Source organism: Erpetoichthys calabaricus, chromosome 4, assembly GCF_900747795.2.
Source record: "Erpetoichthys calabaricus chromosome 4, fErpCal1.3, whole genome shotgun sequence".
In the NCBI taxonomy this organism is placed as follows: domain Eukaryota; kingdom Metazoa; phylum Chordata; class Cladistia; order Polypteriformes; family Polypteridae; genus Erpetoichthys; species Erpetoichthys calabaricus.
This window is the reverse complement of record NC_041397.2, coordinates 192,927,146-192,949,065: the sequence shown is the minus strand read 5'-3', so window position 1 is coordinate 192,949,065 and position 21,920 is coordinate 192,927,146. Positions and strand designations below refer to the sequence as shown.

General features: G+C 36.7%; 1 protein-coding gene across 11 annotated transcripts in view; it reads right to left on the bottom strand.

The window, feature by feature from the left end:
• The window catches only part of dock9b (dedicator of cytokinesis 9b), a 441,285-nt gene that overhangs the window by 107,815 nt on the left and 311,550 nt on the right, over positions 1-21,920 (bottom strand). For all 11 annotated transcript variants that reach the window (XM_051926266.1, XM_051926269.1, XM_051926275.1 and 8 more), the window contains exons 19-27: positions 15,913-16,005; positions 15,434-15,557; positions 6,161-6,285; positions 5,542-5,628; positions 5,218-5,307; positions 4,226-4,341; positions 3,961-4,030; positions 3,722-3,847; positions 1,018-1,089 (exon numbers count right to left, since the gene is read on the bottom strand). In XM_051926266.1, the coding sequence (XP_051782226.1) occupies positions 1,018-1,089; positions 3,722-3,847; positions 3,961-4,030; positions 4,226-4,341; positions 5,218-5,307; positions 5,542-5,628; positions 6,161-6,285; positions 15,434-15,557; positions 15,913-16,005 (903 nt within the window). The remainder of the gene's footprint in view (positions 1-1,017; positions 1,090-3,721; positions 3,848-3,960; positions 4,031-4,225; positions 4,342-5,217; positions 5,308-5,541; positions 5,629-6,160; positions 6,286-15,433; positions 15,558-15,912; positions 16,006-21,920) is intronic.

The window sequence follows — 21,920 nt, the reverse complement described above, 5'->3', positions numbered from 1 at the left end:
ATGGCACAAAACTCAGAGAACATCTTTAATATGAAACAGCTCCATCTGTCTGTCTTTCTGTTCATCTCTTGGTATGGTCACCAGCAGAGGTCATGTAGACTCTGGAAACCATATGAATATAGCTGTAAATATGAGTTTTAAAGTACATACATTTTTTCAGAGTGTTCAAAAGTATGAATATTACATCAATATATTGCCAAACATGCATGTTGGAGGATCTCCTTGCTGGATCATTCAAGGTATGTGATAATTCGCTGGGTGAGAGGGGGTAATGTCGCTATCTGTGTCTTATCTTTCTCTCTCCACAGCTCAGAGAAACTGCTCGGTGAGGGCAATCAGCTCTGCTCCTTCTGGTCCTCCAGAGGTAAGAAGCCCAAATGCCTGGAAGGAGGTGTCTTTTGAAACCGAGACCTGACCAAACCAGAGCTCCCTGGGAGACTGTTTGTGTTAAAGAAATGGCTATAGAGAGCGTTATTGTTTGTGTTATTTCATTGCCCTTGTGGTCACTTTGTTTTGTAGCCAGAAGCCATTAACTTTCAGTTAAAAAAAGAAAAAAAGGAAATTAAAAGGGATGACCCAGTTGGTGTCCCAACTATTCTTCAGTTGTCACGGCCTGTTCTTCCCATGACCGGCCACAATATAGAGTATATTGTGTAACAGGCTTGTATGCTGGGAGGACTGTCACTATAACTTTTCATTTTGGACAATCTGTTGCTTCTCAGATAACTTAGGAGATCATGGATGTTAACTCAAAATTACAAATGGATCTTTGCCTGAAAAATAATGAACTGATTCCAACTGTATTCAACCAAGTACTATATGCAAATTGTAAACTGGATAATAATTTAGGGGTAATAACAGCTAATTAATGAACAAAAAATAAGGAAAGAATTAGTCAGTAAAGAAAAACAAGTAATAATATCGTACACACAAAGTCCCCACATATAATTGTATATGTGTATAAGTACAGATACGTGTATAATTAATTCCATGTGATAAATTAAATTTCATTCTCACCTTGACTTTAGCACTATCTATTAAATACTGGGCCATTGACTTTATCAGAGCTTCAAAGAAAAACCATGAATACTGTAAAAACAAAAATGTACAAAGGACAAAATGTCATCTGAGGTTATTCAACAATGCAGTTTATGATTATGTTTTACAGATGTTACATAATAGGAAAAAATGGGGAAAAAAAATGAGTAACATACTCCAACATATTTTACTTGAAACATTACTTAACATTTAATCATTTGCATGTTTATAACAATACTATCTCTTAGTTGTTAAGGTAATATCAATTAAAGGGCAAGTTTGGCATTTTTCAAGTCAGTCATTTTTTCATAATAATGGTACGTGTTAGCTTGCTACATGAAATTGTGTTAGAAAGTAATGCATTATTTAAATAAATTTTAAAAAATACTTAGCCTACTCTTGCCTTTTATAATGGAAGTGAAGGATACCGGGGTATGTGAAAATAAAACATTAGCACTTACTGAATACAACTATTTTTCAAGCCAAAAGTGTTACCAAATATTGATCACACCTTGAGATTGACAATAATGCAAAATAATATATTCATGTCATTTAGCAAGGAAAAAAGCAAACCAGTGAGAATCAGACATTTTTAAAGGAGACTGGCTGCGTACTTCACTTTGGTATTTGTCTTATTCCATAGCAACTTTTTGGCCCCTGGGGCATGGGTTCCTCCAGCCCATATTTCTCCCCTTAAAATGTTATCTTTAAGAGCTGTTATTGACTATTACATACTTTAATGTGGCAAATTATTATATACCTTAACTGAGAAGAAATACCTTTTGACTTAAAAAATACCAAACTTTTCCTTTAAGAGAACATATCTGAACTGGGCAGAATTTCATGCATACATTCGAATTAGTAAGGAGAAGATACTGCAGCAAAAAAAAAAAAAACTTGCTGAAGAGCTAAACTGGTTTGCTTAACTGTACAGTATAATATATGAAATGTTGGTGCAAGCAGTCATTGTAAAAGTTCAAATGACCTGATAAACCAGCACTGCTGATTTAGTTGTGATCATACAACTGGACGTCTTGACGTAGATTATACAACATGAGTAACATGAGATTTTATGGAAGTTTTGGGTACTGTTTGCTGTTATCCACAAATGCCTATTATATAAGAAATTCTGTTATAAGTGTTCTGTATTTTTCTTGGGCATCACTACAAACTACACCAAATCAACATATAAAAAACATTTTTTACTGACCTATTCTTAATTTTTTGCTTTAAAATTGCATGAATACTGTGCCTTCCTTGTGGTTTAGATATTACACTGCTAATGGTGTTGTACATTGGTATCTGGACTGGGATTTTCTCTTAAAAAATGAGATAGCATTTTGTATGCTGTTGTAAGCAGTTTATATGCACTAATTAATCACTGGCTTACAGATGCCACTAAGGTGTGCATCTCAGCCTTTAAGACATGTATCTGCTGTAGCTGCCATGAGTTGCTCCTATACTGCACTGGAGCATTATTAGAATTTTTGGCTTAAACAAATCAAAAACAAAAACATTTCTACTACATTATTCTCTACAGCATTAGGATAAAAATCTTATAGTAAAAGACGTTTTTCTGTAGATGACTTCACACAATCACTAACCTTAGATACCAAATAATTTAAGGTAGTTACCCAGTACTGTGGAACTCAGAATAACTTTAATCACTATTTAATGTAGCAAGAGGCCCAAAACGTAGGTTAGTCATGATTTATGTTGGTAACTCCACACATCTTTAGTGAAAGCCCTGTCAATGTATTATGTTTGGCAATATTGGCTGGAACTGAACATAGCTGTATTATTATGTTTCTCCTTGAGCTAAGATTGTTCTGATTGCTGTTTTACAAATTTAGCAAATAGAATATTTTAATAGCATTTTGCGAAATGACGCTTCAAACTATACATTTTGTTTACTTTTAAAAAAGTACAATGTGGAACCATAAACATCAAAATAGCCTTTTGGCTTTCCTAACATCTGTGAATTAATTGATCAATGTGTATTTGAAATGAAAATGGCAGGCATTTTACAGTTGGTGCTTTTTAAATAATTTTGTATAGTATAAAAATCTTACTTTTCTTCTCGTTTCTGCATGCATTCTTTTTCATTTTAGGAATTCTGAAGGGCTGAGGGATCAGCTAGCAAATTGACAATGACATGCTCAAGATTCTTTGTATAATGGGTTTTGTTAAGGTTGAATTTGAATCCCAATCACATTTTCTATTAAATGACCACAGGTCATTACAATAGCAACTTTAAAGCACATGGCCTTAGAATGAAATAATCAAGCGCTACAACACGATCCAAATAATAATAGTGAAATATGTTGTGCTGAGCTGATAATACAGCTATCAAGAATAGAGAAACAACAGATGTTTGGCTATCTGGTATTGGGAAAAAATGATTCCACATTTCTGTATATTGGTAGAGTGTTAAAATTAATGTCACTTGACTTTCTATTTATCCCTGTATTTTATATATCATGCAAAACAAAGTTTGCCACAACACAAATCACAAATATAAAGTGTAGCTTTTGGTCCTTTTGGTCTCTGAACCGAAACAGAATTTTTGTTGGTTTCCTGTGAGCATTTTTCTAATTAAAGAAATCAATAACCATAAATTTAGTTGTTTATAAGGGGCAATCACACATGATTAATTAAATTCGACAAAAAACTTTGAAAATACCTTAAGTAGCTTGTTACTGGTGAGGAAATCGGCTGATGGCTTCAGGATGGCAGTCATTGCTTTGGTCAGTTCATCATGCACGGTTTTAGAGAAGGTAGCATTGTAGGGCTCAGTTTTAAATACATACTTAAAGGAGGGAAAACAACCAGTAGAAATTAATCAATTAAGCAACCATTACAAAGCAAAAACTGTGCTGTAAATTGATTACTACAGGGCTACATATAAAAAGGAAAACATACCTTTATGTATGACCGCAGGTAGTGCTCTAGACCTTCCTCATGGCACTGGGATACAACGTGAATCATAACTCTAAGATTAGTAAATAAACACTGCATCACTAACAAATGAGAGTAGGGTTTTTACAACCAAAACATCCATCAGTTACTAAGTATTTATTTTATAAAACACCATTTCAGAGAAAACAAAATTATATACTAGCAGTAAATTAGTCTGATGAATATAAATGGCAAAGACTGAGAGTTACAGCAGAAAAGCTCAACTTGCCTTGTGACATTGACTGCAACATCCTCCTGTGTGGCCTTAGTTAGCACTCGAAACATCTGATTTAAGATCGTTGGCAGGAATTTGATCATCACATGATCCTCCATGGCATGTAAACTCTATATTATAAATATCACAGGTAAAAAAAAAAAAAATCAATACAGAAAAATATGTAAACTGAAAAAATATGATTGTGAATATTTCATCAAACAAAAACCTGAAGCATACTGCTGCCTGAGAATTCATTGCAGTAAAAATTAAGAGTCAAAAAGCACCAACTTGGTAAGGTTCTTTTTCATCAACTCATATGTATTTTGCTACCATACTGTATATTTTATTTTTAATTTTTCTCCACTACATTGTACTACACAGGCTTAACAAAAACAACAGAAAACATGCTTAGTTATCAGGTATACTGTATGAATTTTAATAAAAATGTTTAGCGAGAAATAAAACAGTTCAATAGATTGCACAAGAATCTGCAACAAATGTTCATACTATCAACCACTATCTACATTGAACTGGACATCTAATATCAAAAATTGTACCATAGCAACTGACCATCCAGTGCTCTATATTGGAGCAGTAAGAATGTTATACAGGATGTGGAAACAGACTAAATAAAAGTTTTAAACTGCATATTGTTGTACACTACAAGTGCAAAAAGCTCTATGTTGATTATTTTGACAATGTCACAAAAGAGGTGAAAATGGAAGAACAGTGGGTAAAAATAGTTTTATAGTGCTAAGAGGGACGCAATGAGAGAGTTCATGTCATGCTGAACAACTACTGATTAATAATATTTTTATTATCACTTGAAGCACATATTTCTAAAATGCCCCAGTCGTGGGTCACTTAAATACTATAGATTTCAGGATGTTAGGAAAGACTTGTTTTGATTTGAACCTTTGCATCATTAATAAAAAGAATTACAGGTCTGTACATTTTGAAAACACTGTATATGGAGCCGCATTACTATACACGATAGGCTTTACCTTCAAGTATTTAACCAATTCAACTCCTGGGGCCTCTGATACTGATTCTGTCTTTTGACAGTACTGGAAAAAATTGTTCAAGTGCTGATCCTGAAGTGGAAAAAAATAACACTGCTAAATTTAAATTACAAGAAATAAGGTTAAGATCATCATCCTGGTTTTCTGAAGACAATTATTATTTCTAATGCAACCCAATAATAGTAAGAGAACACATATAAAAAGTGAATTTTTTAAACCAATTTTTATGTTTAACTTACAAACAGTTAACATTTGGTTTGGCATTAGTTATTTTTATTGCTAAAGACAACTTTTTAAATCACTGACCTGAGTGTAAATTGTAGATACAAAGTGAGTTCCAATTTTAAACAAGGGTTTTCCTCCATCAACCCATTTAATTTCTGGACCCGAATGCTGAAAAAGTGGTAAACAAAATTCATAACTTTCTAAAAAAAAGAACATTTACCATTAAATTATTAAATAACCCTAAACAAATGTATTGTAGATAAACATATCCTTAAATGACTTATAGCCTTACACAGGACATGATCCCAGTTTGAAGCATAAGATTTAATGGTTAATGGTTATATTTCTGGGAGTAATGCAAAACTCACAATGACAAAAATTTTAAACATGATTTTATATATATTGTAAAAAATCTACATACTGTATATTTTCCAAAATTCTTAATTTTTAGCCCACCAGTGGATGTCCTGTAGTATAAATTGATATAAACTGAAATTTACCTCAGTATTTCTAACAGTATGTATAGTTTAGCCCAGTTTCTGTGTATTTAAAATAAGTTTACGATGTTCCTTTGTAAATGTTCAAATGATGTATTAATAAAACTTTAATAATAAATTTTGAATTTTCAGTTGACTTTGCCATTCATATCTGAAAAACTCATTACAGTCAAAAATGTTAATATACCACATTTACAAATTACCTTGCTTATCCCCAAATCCTGAGAGCACAGATAACCAGGTGGTAAATTTGCAGATACTGGGATGGTGTGATTCTCATTCATAAGCACTCGGCCATCTTTTAGTAAGGGGATCCAAGAGTACCCAACTGTAGAGAAGAAACAGAAAGTATTACAAGCTCAATAAGTTATGGAAAAAAACATAATCAAATGTTGCAAGTTTGTGTAGTTAAGAAAGGAAATTAACAGCTAAAGAAACATAAGTTACTCTAAAATACTGTATGACTAAAAATGACAAGTAATGATGAATAAAAATAAGAGACCTACCAAAACCATTTTATCTAGTGTTACCCATAGACAAAAATGTGACACAATTTTCATCTGTGCATTTGTCAAAATTGTGAGCAGAAATTTTTAAACACTGTTCATTATTTACTTCTGTCTTTGAAATTAAGGGAGTAAGTAAAAAAAAATACGACAAGTATATGATAGATTAAAAACATGCATTTGTCATTTTATATTTACACATGTGAAAGAGAAGACTTAAAAGATGTTTACTTACTTACAGGGTAAGCATACAAGGTAAAATAGGCCAAGCACGCATAAAAATAAACTTTTACAACAAACCTTGATACCCACATCATAGTATCATATTACAGTGGAACCTCGGTTCACGACCATAATTCGGTCCAAAACTCTGGTCGTAAACTGAGTTGGTCGTGAACCGAAGCAATTTCTCCCATAGGATTGTATGTAAATACAATTAATCCGTTCCAGACCGTACAAACTGTATGTAAATATATATATATATATATATATATATATATATATATATATATATATATATATATATATATTTTAGTTTTTAAGCACAAATATAGTTAATTATACCATAGAATGCACAGCGTAATGGTAAACTAAATGTAAAAACATTGAATAACACTGAGAAAACCTTGAACAACAGAGAAAACGAACACTGCAATAGTCTGCGCTATAGTGCTAGGAACCGCTCGCTAAAAACACTTTTTTTAATGAATTTTAAGCACAGGGGAAAAAATGAACATTTGAAAAATCCGTAATTTAATAAACCACCAAGAAAAGTAACATTGCAACAATGCAGGCTATGAACCGATCACTGTAAACAGAACTGAAAACAAAAACAAGCCTTCTCTACCTTATGCGTCCCTCGCTCGCTCGCTCTCTCTCTCGCTCCTATGTGTGTGTGTCTCTCTTTTGCGAGCCTGGAGCGCCTCTGTGTGTTTCTCTCTAGCGCGCTCCTGTGTGTGTGCGCGCGTTTCTCCCGCGCCTGTGTGTGTGTGCGTGCGTCTCTCCTTTGCGAGCCTGGAGCACCTGTGTGTGTCTCTCTTTAGAGCGCTCCTGTGTGTGTGCGTGCGCCTCTCTCCCGCGCCTGTGTGTGTGTGCGTGCGTCTCTCTGTCTCGCGCTGTCTGTGTGTGTGCCTCTGTTTCTCGTGCTGCCTCTGTGTGGGTGTGTGTGTGTGTGTCGCGCACTCTCGCTCTCTCTCTTGCTCGCTGCACAGGAAAAGACTGAACATGTACAAACCGAAAGGGAACCTGGCTTGTTTGTATACCGAGTGTGTGGTTGTGAACCGAAGCAAAAGTTTGGCGAACTTTTTGGTCGTAAACCGGGTTGTACATGTACCGAGACATTCGTGAACCGAGGTTCCACTGTATAATTCTGCAGTGTGGCCTGCAGGGGGCGATCAATTCCCTAACCCCAACACAGACAGATGCAAGACACTAATTTTGCAAGACACGTCTTGTTCTTCTTTTTTTCCTTCAAGGGGTAAATGCCTTTCACTTGTTTCCTACAAGCACAGCACAGCAGAAATTATAATATGCACACTTTTCTTCTTTCTTTCTTTGTCTTGTCTCCTTCTTTTTCCTTCTGCTTCTACTCCTCTTCTGGGAGGCTTCATCTCCTTCCCTCCCGACTCTGGCTCCCTGAATGAAGTGAGGAGGCTCCTTTTATAGAGCACCTGGAAGTGCTCCACGTGTCCTGTAGTCTCCTTCCAGTGGAACTTTCAGTTCCTGCAGACACCCCTGGCGGCATCCAACAGGGCTGTACCAAACTCCAACTCCCATGAAGCCCTGTAGGATTCCATGGTGTTGCACCAAGTCAGGGAGGCTGCACTCTAGTGTTCCTGGGGAGATAATGCACTGAACATGCTCTCTCCCCAGTCCATCCATTGTAGAAGCATCCTGGCTGTGCAAGGGCCCCAGCCATCTGCCACAACAGATGAATAGTATAAACAGAAAAGGCTGAATCAATTATTAAAGGAATACACCATCTGTATCTCCTAATAAACAGTTTACACTTATAAAAATGAATCTCAGTTAAAGAGTTTTGAATTTTTAACAAGTTAAACATATTCTAACTTGTTAATGTTGTCACACTTTTGACCGAAAAGAAAGATATTAAGGTAAACAACAGAATTTGCCTAAATTAAGTCTCCAAAATAATAATAAACTAAAATGCTAATTATATAATTGCTAGGGCCACTTTGCCAAAGTTTTCTCACCACCTCCTTAGATCAGTTGTCTTCATTCTCTATATTTTTATACTAAATGTGCATGACTTGCTAAAAGGAAGTTATGATAAAACAGCTAATAAGGTTCTCCAAATCCTGTGTTTTTACTTTTATTTCACGAATTTCAACTGCTGCAATGTTCCACAAAGCTCAAAAATAGTAAAAATCTGATATGCTTCCTTCAACAGACACACTTTTAAAATTTCCTACTCCACTATGTGCTTTTCTTTGCGTCACACATTTATTTGGCTCTTCAAAATAGCATCTAAAACACTGAAGGGAGAAAAATTATGCAGGCTGTGCAAACAGTTGTATGGTATATTAGAATGAAAAAAGATCAATGTAAGCAGGACATGAGATAAAGTTAAACAAGAAAAGGATAGGAATAATCAGATGGATATGTAGAGTTCCACGTAGAAGTAGAAGAAAGAATACAAGTGCAGAGAAGACAGAATAGGTTGACGTGTAGCCAATTAATCATGTGCTGAAGAAAACATTTTAATAGCTTGATATGTGGAATGAAAGGCAGAAAATGGTACAGTGAAAAGGTGCATATTGAGACTAATGGAAGTAGAAAAAGAGGTGGATTGTAATGGTTGTGAATGCAATGAGAAAATATGTCTCAATCACAAAAATGTCCAAAGTTCCAGACTGTGGAAGAGAAGAATTTGTGGGATAACTGGACAGACCAGGGGCCTCATGTATAATGCCGTGCGTAGAACTCACACTATAACATGGCGTAAGCACAAAAGCGGGATTGTGCGTACGCACAGAAAAATCCAGATGCAGGAATCTGTGCGCACGCATACTTTCACGTTCTTCCACTACATAAATCCCGATTTGCGTGAAAAGTAACGCACGTGCACGCGCCTTCTGTCCTGCCCCAATTCCTCCCAGAATTACGCCTCTTTGAATATGCAAATCAATATAAATAGCCTTCTGTGAAAAGACAATGGGAAAAGCACGGGAGAAAATATAAGAATTTCAGCGAATACCAAGTGGAGGCAAAGGAAAAACGTAGTATTTGTTGGTTTAAACAGTGGTATAATCAACAAAAGGAAGCTGATCGAGTGACAGAGTGTTGGAGAAACTCGAAGGCTCAACTTCACAAAGTCGCACAGTGCCCGAAATAAAAAAGAAATCACATATCACAGTCGCCGTGAAAAAGCGAGTCGTAGCCCACCGTCTGAGTGTCATATGAAAGCTTATTAGGGTACAGACAAAAAAAAGGCATACAGTGGGGAAAAAAGCACGAAATGTCAACTTTAATCTCGAAATTTCCACTTTAATCACGTAGTTTATTTTGCCATTAAAGTAGAACATCATAAACTTCATCTTAAAATCGTTTAATTTACTAGTTTCTCAAATCCCACTGTAACTAAAGTGGCATGTTAAATGCTTTGTTCTGTATTTGATCTTCTATGTGCTCTATGTGTATGAATCACTACCTGCCTTTTAAACGGGCTTTCTCTTTCTCCGACAGGACACATAATCCATTACATTTGTGATATTACAGCTCTCTGAATAATTAAAATACTGAGATGTATACGTGATATCTTTTTCATGATGATAGGAATGAAAGCATGTTATTAAACATGGGAACACGGTGGTGCAGTGCTTGTTCATGTCTCACGCAAGAGGCTTGCTGCGCCATGCGCAACCTTCAATGAAATAATTTATCACAGCAGTACTGTCTCTTTCAAACATACTAACCTCCAATTCCTGTCCTTACTTTTCTTTCTCCAAAAACTCAATCGCCACACAATAAGCTATGTAATAGACATGAAGCCATCTGTAAGCTTAGAACTTTGATTCTTCAAAACTTTTAAGGAACATTGAAATATCTTAGTAGTACGTGTTTAATTATTATATCCGTCTATCTTTCCAGTGTCGCGTCAGCACCAGCAAGAATACAGCGCAAGGCAGGAACAATTACTGAACTAGCTAGCGCTGCGGCACCGTGTCCTCACATGTTTAATTATTAACAATACAGATTATTTAAATGAAGTTAAAGTTTTATCTGTATAATATAATCAACATGTTTTGCTGCATTTCGTCTTAGAAATGAATACCGTCATCACATGTAAATACGCGCTTTATAAAGTGGCGCAGGTTGTGCAATATTATAACTGTAGTGCAAGTTTACAGTGGGGTAATTGTACTTATAAGTACAAACAGTTCTACAAGGAGCACTTGATGGACTGATTTAGTGCCTTTAGAGTTCTTGGGATGAAACTGTTTCTAAACCGCGAAGTCCGTACAGGGACTAAAGCGTTTGCTGTGGCTCAGGCAGCATCTGCTTCATGCTGTGTACCGATAATTCTCTTTCCAATCAGCTGCTGCTGTGATTTCCCACTCAGATACAGTGATATAAATACTCCGAGTGGTGCAGTGAGAGTAATGTGGAAAAAGATGATCTGCCGTGGCAACCCTTAACGGGATCAGCTGAAAGAAGATGCAGTGAGAGTTACAATGCTAAAGCAGTTATGGTATTTGGAATACTATGGCTATTCCCTGGACCATTATATTTTTACAGGTTAATTACAATCAGATGCATTACACTAATAAACAATATGCAGTTAATTTCAGTGTATTTATAAAGCCGCGCCAGGAATGTGGATTTAAGAAAGAAAGGGTGATCACACAGGAACAGTGGCACTGCTTTGACACTGGGTGCCGCCAGTCTGCAAAACCAGGCGGATAAATTGCGTACGCCAAGGAATGAGTTACCATGGAAATGTGCGTGGCTTTACGCCAAGTTTAGGTTTTATACATCGCGATTTGAGCGTGGAAAGGTTCGTACGCAACATTTCTGTGCGTAAGCACCGTTTATACATGAGGCCCCAGGTAACTCAAATAATGCTCAATAAGTCAGCTTATATTGGTTATGTAAACAGCTCAAGGAATCTTAGTGTATCTGCATCATTTTTTATTCCTGGAAATCATTTAAACTATCTTTATCCTTTCAGCCTGGAGTACAGCACTGTATGTCACACAAAGTTACTTGCTCATTCATATATTTTAATTTTTTTTTTAAAAAAGGATGTTAGATTAAAACAAGGTTCCCACTAAAGACATTTGTATTTTGGAAATCCAGTCTAATGTATATAACTGATAAAATATAATGTCAATCTAATACAAGTCATCTATATACAGTATCTTAAACTATGCCATTCAGAACTGCCAGATATACCCTTCATATTATAAAAATGCTGAAACATTTTAGAATGTGTTTAGAATGTAGAATGGCCAAAAATCTATAATTTACAGAGATATACTAATGTGTAAAGATTTTAAATATATATATATATATATATATATATATATATATATATATATGCAGTGAATACACTAGACTTGAGCATTCACCACTTTCATACTCTTTCTCTGTACGTTTAGTATTTGTTTGCTCAGAGGTTGATGTGCTTGCTGCTTCTTGAGCAGCCCTTCTTTTCTCCACCCTAGCGGCCCGTTTCTTTTCTTCTTTCATCGGCATCTTTTCGTGTTAAAACTGATTAAGTCAGTGTTTGTGTTGCAATTACATAGTACAATTTCTTTAATTTTTCACTTAAGCTTGCACTTAAGTCTTCAATCTGCATCAAGAATGATTTAAGATATAAAGAGGTAGGGGAAGAGACGGCAAAGGTGGTAGAGATGTGAATGGCACCCATGAACAGACAAATTAACAGCCATGGTAGCATATTATATATAAAGGCTAGCAAAATACCCGCGCTTCGCAGCGGCGAAGTACTGCTTTAAAATTTTTATTAAGAAGAAAAGTAAACCTTTTTAAACTGAGGGAAAATATACCAATAATTATTTGTTAAGGATCTCTTTGTATACCACGTTGTCAGTTCGACCCTCCGGTTGTAATATGACCAAGCTGTGCGCTGAGCTTACTCTTGAGCATGCAACGTATAGTTGGCCATGTGAAAAGCAATCTTGCCTCAAATCAATGCCAACCTTTTGTAGGGTCTGTCCCTGAGACTTATTAATTGTCATTGCGAAGCAGAGCCTTACTGGAAATTGGAGGCGTTTGAATTGAAATAGGTTTTATCGATAACTTCGCATCCAGCTTTTGAGAGCTTAAACATTCATAAACATCAAAGTGTCCACTATTCAAATCGTCACCTGTGAATCTAAGATGTTTAAGAGGCATTGGTGGTTGTCCAAAGGTGTACAATATTTGGCCATTTTGGTGCACTTGAAAGCGACAACCGAACAATTCAGCGGCAGCCATCAACACACACGCAGAACCATGGGTGAAGGGCTTAAGCATTTCACTCTTATAGTGCTCCTGTGTAGTATAATTATCTCCTGTACTGTCATGAGTCCACACCTTGAAACTGTCACAGTCATTCAATACATAAGACACAATGTTCCTCCGGGTATCAAGAGTGAGCCTGATATGGCCGTGCAATATGTAACACAGAGAATGGAAAAGGCAGGCGCCATCTCCAGGCATGGAAACCACTTGGTAAGTGACAGTTCTTTGATCGATGGTGATCAACTCGATAGACATGTTAATGGGGGTATGGTGGGAATGATAAAGGAAATGGGTACCTGAACAATGTAAACTAAGTCTAAAATACCTACACAATAACTATAGTCGTAATAAACGAACAATAAAACAGCGGAGAAGCCGTGGATTAAATAAAAAGGCTGCAGTTATCAGCAGGGAGACGTGAATACCGTAGCGAAGCAAGGAAGGGAATGAAGAGACCGGAGCGACAGACGGCCTTATATAGGCAGGCAGCCAACTACGTGGGAGGCGTGGGGATGGGGGACCCAACGCCGCCTCACACAGCGACCGAGCTGCAGGCTATGGACGTATATATGTACGTAAGTAGGATTCAGTTAGCGTTGGGAACCCGCGTACCAAATTTCTCGAAGATGGGCCCATAAGTAACAAAGACCATTGGAAAGTTGAATATGGCGGCTGACAATGGCGTCATACCACCGAAATAAGTACGTACATCGGTTTCGTTTAGCGCAGGGAAGCCGCTTACCAAATTTTGTGAAGATTGGGCCATAAATAAGAAAGTTTAACATGGCGGACGTTGTCGACCGTTACGCGTAGAATTTCGAAATGAAACCTGCTTAACTTTTGTAAGTAAGCTGTAAGGAATGAGCCTGCCAAATTTCAGCCTTCTACCTACACGGAAAGTTGGAGAATTAGTGATGAGTGAGTCAGTAAGTGAGGGCTTTGCCTTTTATATATGGCCAGCCGTTCATCCCGGCCAATACCCCCACGCCGCCAGATGGGGCCATCCAGGCAACATGGAGGTGCCCCGAATTCCAGCAGGGCATCATGGACCTTGGAGTTTTTCTTCAAAGCTCTGCTGGATACTGTGGGGGCCTCCAGGGGATGCTGCAGGGAGGCTCAATGATTTGCACTATAACCCGGAAGTACGTCCTAGTCACAGGGACAGAAGAAATGACGTACTTCCAGGATGAAGAAAAGAAGTTTTCTTCAAGGTCAGGACTATAAAAGTATTATGGGAGATCCCAGCAGTGAGCCGAGTTGGGAGGAAGGGTGACTGAGCTGTTGGGAGGTGTGGAGGATTATTGTGCATTGGATTATCAATTGTTTATTGGAGAATTATGGAGTGGAGAGTGCTTTGTGCACTGTATAATTATAATAAAGTCAATATTTGGACTTTTATCTGGTGTCTGATCTGAGGGTTCAAGGGGACGACAGCGCCTTCTATCTGTCACAATATATATATGAACACATTACTGAGTGAGCAATTCATGCTTAACTCCTCAAATGCAATATCTAGCAATGTGTGTTTTGTAACACAGTATATCTGGCTACTGTTAGGGCATTTTTGCAAGTAGCCATTCTTCATATTGATATTACCAACCAATTTCTGTCCACCAACAACAATCTTATTTTAGTTCTGCCTTACCTATTTAGCAGGTATTGATTCCTCACCAACATTTTGTGATAATTTGGAGTTAGCACATGCACAAAATGCATTATTGTTTCTGATCTTTAACCATAATGCCTTTTGATTTAAAGCATGCTTTGTTCTAGATATCATGCTCATTGGTGATGCCACTGCACTGTATTAATGCTGTGAGAATTTAACTTAAGAAATGGAAATTCTGATTCAAAATCTAATAGATGATTACACCCAAGGCAGATATCATACTTATGCAGATTATTTCACAAATTATAAAGGTGGGTGGCACAGTTGTGCAGTGAACAGTACTGGTGCTGCACAGCTCCTGGGATATGAGTTGAAATCACAGTCTTTAGCAGAAATTATGACAAGTTTGCACATATGATCCATGTGTATTTTTCAACAGATACTCTGGCTCCTCCTACAAAGATGAGCATTAAAAATATTAAAAATAAAAATCATATATAAAAGCGGGCAGCACGGTGGTGCAGTGGTAGCGCTGCTGCCTCACAGTAAGGAGACCTGGGTTCGCTTCCCGGGTCCTCCCTGCGTGGAGTTTGCATGTTCTCCCACTGTCTGCGTGGGTTTCCTCCGGGTACTCCGGTTTCCTCCCACAGTCCAAAGACATGCAGGTTAGGTCGATTGGCGATTCTAAATTGGCCCTAGTGTGTGTGTGTGTGTGTGTGTCCTGCTGTGGGTTGGCGCCCTGCCCGGGATTGGTTCCCTGCCTTGCGCCCTGTGTTGGCTGGGATTGGCTCCGGCAGACCCTGTGACCCTGTGTTCGGATTCAGCGGGTTGGAAAATGGATGGATGGATATATAAAAGCAATCTTAATTTACCTTGAGTTTCGACCACATCTTTTTTCTTTGTACTTCCTTTGGTGGTATTATCACAGCTGACATGGTAGAATGTGAAGAGCAAGTGATGCTTTTCATTGAGTTGGGTTGGAAGCTCAATTTTAATCTAAAGAATAAAACACAATAATATACTATAGTAATACAATAAACTCTTAATATAATACAAGTCAACAAACTATTGGAAAACATTTATTATTAGGATTCAAATGGTACCTAGACACCATTCTTGACTTAAGCATGACATTTATGACAATTATTCTTTTACTTATTAGTACCATGCATATTTCCCAGTAACTGCCTCATTATGACAGTTTAAAACTAATGTTTATTAATGCTTCTCTGATTTAATCACGCACATTATTTATTTGTTTCATGTAATACACCTAAAAAAATTTAAACTGGAATTTAACTGAAAGAAAGTTTTATTAATTGAGTTTTACTCTCAGTTTGAGACAATTTACCTCATCATAGAATTCTGGGTTTTGCTGGTGATGCAAAACTGCAGCAAATGCACTTTTTGTAAGAGTGGGTCCACCTGGTCTACCGTAGATGCACTAGAAAAGCAGAGAGGGAATGGTCAGCATTTTCAGAAATCAGCCCTATAAGGACAACTAAAATATTAATTTAAGTTTAATGTAACCCTTTTAAAATGACAACTAACCTAGTGGAAAAGGTACATTATTGTTATGACTTAATTCCTGCTACAAAACTGGAGGTAAACAAGTTCCAAGAACACTACAGATGGACTTTCAGATTCATCACATACCTATTAACTTTCTGTGTAGGAAAATGGTGGACCAGCATGTTAGAAATAAAAATAAAATATAAGGTTTCCTGAAATATTAGAAAGGCACTTGTTGATCCTAAATTGACCAAATCTTCACTATTTCATGATGATTTTTTTAATAGGAAGAATTTAATGTTCAGTCCACTTCCCATATATCTAGCCCCTACATAAAGAGTCTGAAATCCTTAAACAACTGATTATGAAGGCCCAAGTTTTACAGACCTCCTTTTAATTACTGTTCTCATTAATTCTTATGCAACATTTAAAATATTCTTGTCTTTGTCAGACTTTATCTCCCTTTTATTGATTGATTTATCTGCATATACACTACTCTCATCTATTATAAAAAAAGATCCTGGAGAGAAACAGTAGGGCGTTGAGACGTGATCTTCACGTTAAGATCACGGAAGACAGTTAAAAGACCCACGAGGACCTTAAACATGAGACATTGTGCCAAGAGATTGACCCAGACCCGTCTCGCGATGACGTAGAACATGAGATTCTTGCAAGACACGCCGTACTTACAATCAATATCAAATAAGACAACGGGGCAGCAAAACATTCAGTCGTGTGAAGGATTTGAGACACACACAGATCCAGGGTCTCAGCGTATATAAAGTATATAAGGACAATACGTTATAAATGAAACGTCGACGACTAAGCGAAGAAGAAAGCAGCGAGGAGAAAAGAGACTCAAAAGAGTTGGAGAGAAAAAAGAGCAAAAAAGAAAAAATAATCTAGGTGCAAATTCAGAAATAAGGAAAGTAATTATCAGCCCGTAACAAGTGGAATTGAAACAAAGCATGTCCAATCTGGCTCAGAATTAAAAGACAGAGTAAAAGACAAAGTAGAACTTCATAAACACATTCACAAACGTTGGCGCTATACACATGCAGAGCAGATTATGAAAGCAGTGGAATTCGAAAGGTTCAAAAAAAAAAAAAAAACATGCGCAATAAAACTGTGGAGAAAGTTGAAGAATATGAAAGTATAATAAATAATAAGAAAATTAGAAAGTATTAAAAAAAAAAGAAAGTAAAGATTGCAGTAGCGCAAACAAATGGAAATTATTACTTGAAAAAGTGAAAATAAGCACCACGCACCAGGGGCCTCATGTATAAACGGTGCGTACGCACAGAAATGTTGCGCAAGAACGTTTCCACGTTCAAATCACGATGTATAAAACCTAAACTTGGCATAAAGCCACGCACGTTTCCACGGTACCTCATACCCTGTCGTACACAAGCTCTCCGCTCGGTTTTGCAGACTGGCGGTACCCAGCGTCAAAGCAGTGCTACTGTTCCTGTGTGGTTTATCTTTCTTTTTCAGATCCACATCCCTGGTGCGGCTTTATAAATAGACTGCATATTGTTTATTAGTTTAAGGCATCTGATTGTAATTAACCTGTAACAATATAATGGTCCATGGAATGGCCAGACTATTCCAAATACCATTGCTGCTTTAGCGTTGTTACTCTCACTGCACCTTCTTTTTCTTCTTTCAGCTGCTCCCGTTAGGGTTTGCCACAGCAGATCATCTTTTTCCATATTACTCTCACTGCACCACTCGGAGAAGCTGATCGGAAAGATAATTATTGGTATACAGCATCAAGCGCACTCTGCCTCAGCCATGCTTCCTATTTGAACTGCTTCTCACACGGCAAACGCTTCAAGACCTTTCCTGTACGGACCTCGCGGTTCAGAAAGAGTTTCATCCCAAAAGCTCTAAACGCAATCAATCTGTCCATCAACTGCTCCTTGTAGAACTGTTTTTACTTATTAGTACAATCACCTCACTGTAAACTTGCACTACAGTTATAATATTACACAACCACAGCCACTTTATAAAGTGCATATTTACATATGATAACGATATCATTTTAAAGATGAAATGCAGCAAAATATGTTTATTATATTATACAGATAAAACTTTAACTTCATTTAAATAATCTATATTGTTAATAATTAAATGACACGATGTTGCTACACTAGCAAGGATCTGGCGCTCCATTCACGGATTGTTCCTGCCTCGCACTGTATGCTTCACTGGGACTGACGAGAAGGATAGAATAATTAAACATGTACTACGAAAATTTTTCAGTGTTCCTTAAAAGTTTTGAAGAATCTGTGTTAAAAGCTTACAGATGGCTTAACGTCTATTACAGAGCTGATTGTGTGGCGATTGGGTATTTGGAGAAAGAAAGGTAAGGATAGGAATTGAGGGTTAGTACGTTTGAAAGAGACAGTACTGCTGCAATAAATTCATCGAAGGTCGTGCACAATCACTGCACCACCGTGTTCCCATGTTTAATAACATGCTTTAACTCCTATCATCATGAAAATTATATCAAGTATACATCTCAGTATTTTAATTTTTCAGAGAGCTGTAATATTACGAATGTAATAGATTCTGTGTCCTGTCGGAGGAAGGCAAAACCCGGAAGCATGTAGTGATTCACACACAGAGCACATAGAAGATCAAATACAAAACAAAGCATTTAACATGCTACTTTAGTTACGATTGGATTTGAGAAACTAGTAAATTAAATGATTTTAAGATGAAGTTTATGATGTTCTACTTTAATGACAAAATAAACTAAGTGATTAAAGTGGAAATTTCGAGATTGAAGTTGACATTTCGTGCTTTTTTCCCCACTGTGTGCCTATTTTTTTTTCTCTGTACCCTAATGAGCTCTCATATGACACTCAGACGGTGGGCTACGACTCGCCTTTTCACGGCGACTTTGATATGTGACAACTTCTTTTTTATTTCGGGCACTGTGCGACTTTGTGAACTTGAGCTTTCGAGTTTCTCCGACACACTATGTCACTCGATCAACTTCCTTTTGTTGTTTATACCACTGGTTAAACCAACAGATAGTACGTTTTCTTTGCCTCCACTTGGTATTCGCTGAAATTCTATTTTTCCCTGTGCTTTTCACAGAACGCTGAGCTTAAGGGCTATTTATATTGATTTGCATATTCAAATTCCATGGCGTAATTTTGTGAGGAGTTGGGGCGGGACAGCAGACGTGTGCACGAGCGTTACTTTTTCGCTGACTGGGATTTATGTAGCGGAAGAACGTGGAAGCTGGCGAACACATAGATTTATGCATCTGGATTTTTCTGTGCATAAGCACATTTCGGCTTTTGTGCTTAAGTCATGTTATAGTGCAAATTCTATGCACGGCGTTATGCATGAGGCCCCAGGTGTCTTTGGAAAAAAAACAGGACAAAGCGAGGCCAGAAATAAAAGACAAGAGTAGAAAACAAAGTAAAACATCATAAAGAGGTTACAAAACAAAGGGGCCAAGCACATGCAGAGCAGGTTAGAGATAATGAAAACTAGAATTCAAAAGACTCAACAAAAACGTAGGCGCGAAACACATGCAGAGCAAGATACAGAATATGAAAGCAGAAAAAAACAACAGTGTCAAAAAAAGAAAGTAAACATCGCATTAGTGCAAAAAAAGAGAAATTATTACTTGGAGAAATAACTAAAAGGCGAATGGAGATTGAATATATGGACACAGGTGAAATGTCAGAAGTATGTAAATATTGTAAGGCTTTGAAGTTTAAGTCAGAGAATCTCAAAAACGTGTTTTACCTCACATGCATTTATTGGTTACTTTGCAAGAAAAATTATTAACTGCTGATGATGTAGATCGCTTTGTCTGTGCTGAAATTCCAAACAGAGAAACCTATCCTGAATTATAGTACAAAGTCATTAAACACATGTCTCACTGATCTCATTTAAAAGATTCAGCATATTGGGACTGGAAAGATTCCAAATATTGTTTTTACATAAGTTCTGAAATAAAACTGAAACTAATAAAATAGCAACAAGTCACAGAAAAAAAAAATCTTAAGTGTATCCGGAAAACCAAACACAGGGGTTGGCGAGTGAAGGGAGCAGGGGGCGAAGCCCCCTAGTATAAATTAATTTAATACTTTAATTCTTGTTGTTGTATAATGCTGTTTTAGAATAGTTAAAAAAATTGTGATAGTGTCCTCTTGAAATGTGCTATAATAAATACATACTGACTTATTGTTTTAACATTCAACTGCATCTGGTAAGCCACAATGACAATGTGATTATGTGTTAGCTGGACAATACCAGGTATATAATGTAAAGTCTATCCATACTTAAGCCAGGCATCTTAAAACTCAACTTATACAATTCAGCTCATAGTTTCAGGAGTCTGGGTTTGGATCCTAGCCCATATTGACTGGTGAGTGTAAATTGGCCAATTGGCCAAAGGGTATGCTTTATAATAAACTGACAAGGCAAATTTTGCTGAAATTAAAACAAATCAGGATGATGTGACTGGGGGTTGGTGGAGCTTTAAATATAAATTGAAAATAAAATGCATTTAATTAAAATTAGAAAACTATATAATGTTCTTCATATAAGAAGAATATGCTTAGCAATACACTAGTAAAACTATTCATATAATTTGTATTTTCTAAAACAAAAAATAAGTACAGTATTAGTACAACTCAATTATATACAGGTAAAGATTTGGTCCTACTCTTAGGATGAGGATTAAAAGCGTTGTACCTTTTTTTTTTTTTTTTTTTTTTTTTTTTTTTTTTTTTTTTTTTAACTTGGGTAACTATTGCTAACTTCACAAGGATTCAGGAGAGCTTGTGAGCTGTCCTAACTCACTATGATGCTCCAGAAAAGGGCATTCAGGCAGAGTTCAGCACACACATCTTGAGAAAGGCCGAATGTTTTAGACTTGTTAACTTGTAAAAAGGTATTGCTTTTACAGACACGGAATAATATTCGTAACAAATCTTGTTCATTTACGAGCTTAGATCACTTCATTTAAGCAAAGAAGTCATGCATTGCCAGCCTAAATGAAATGAAAGTGTTGTAACATCATGTTTTTTTGACCACAGGGAAAATGCAGCTTTGCAGTATTGATGATTTAAGTATGTCACAACCATCCATTACTTGAATTTAGCATCAAACTTTGAACAACCTTACAACATGTGGGGTAAATATATAGTTAAATACATTTCTCCAAATTCATTCAAATCGCTGGTATTCTTAGAGTTGTTGGTGTTACTGACAGCATGCACATACAGTTTATTGCCTGAAGTGTGGATGAGCATGCATATGTAAATCGCAGACAGTATCACAGTATCAACACATAGGTGGACATGGATGCAAATTTGTACACAGAACTCTGCATTTCACGAAACCCTGGAATATTTACATTACAGCTCTGAGTATTAGATAAATAGTACTTTAAAGAAGATAAGTAAAGGATCACGGAAAGGGACATGAATCTGGCATGTAGTTCTGGAAGACAATCTGGAACACTGGAAGAGTGAACCTCAGTTCAGAAACAGAGAAAGTCATGACTAGTTTCAGGAACTCTTCAATTACATGGTGTTTCCAAAGGCCATAACTGAAGTAAGTCGAGTCCTCTGAAAGTACAGCTATGACTCACTCATTGCTAAATAAATGCGACTATTACTGGGCTTCAGTGTCATTCAGTGTGAGTATTTTGAGCTTTCTATCTTGCTGTTTTTTATAGTAATTGTCTTGATGTTGTTGTAAAGTGGCAGCAATTTCATGCAGCTGAGCACAATATCTTACATTGTTATTATGTTTTTGCTTCTTCTTTTTTCCATACAACTTAGATGATGATGATTATTATTATCATCATTT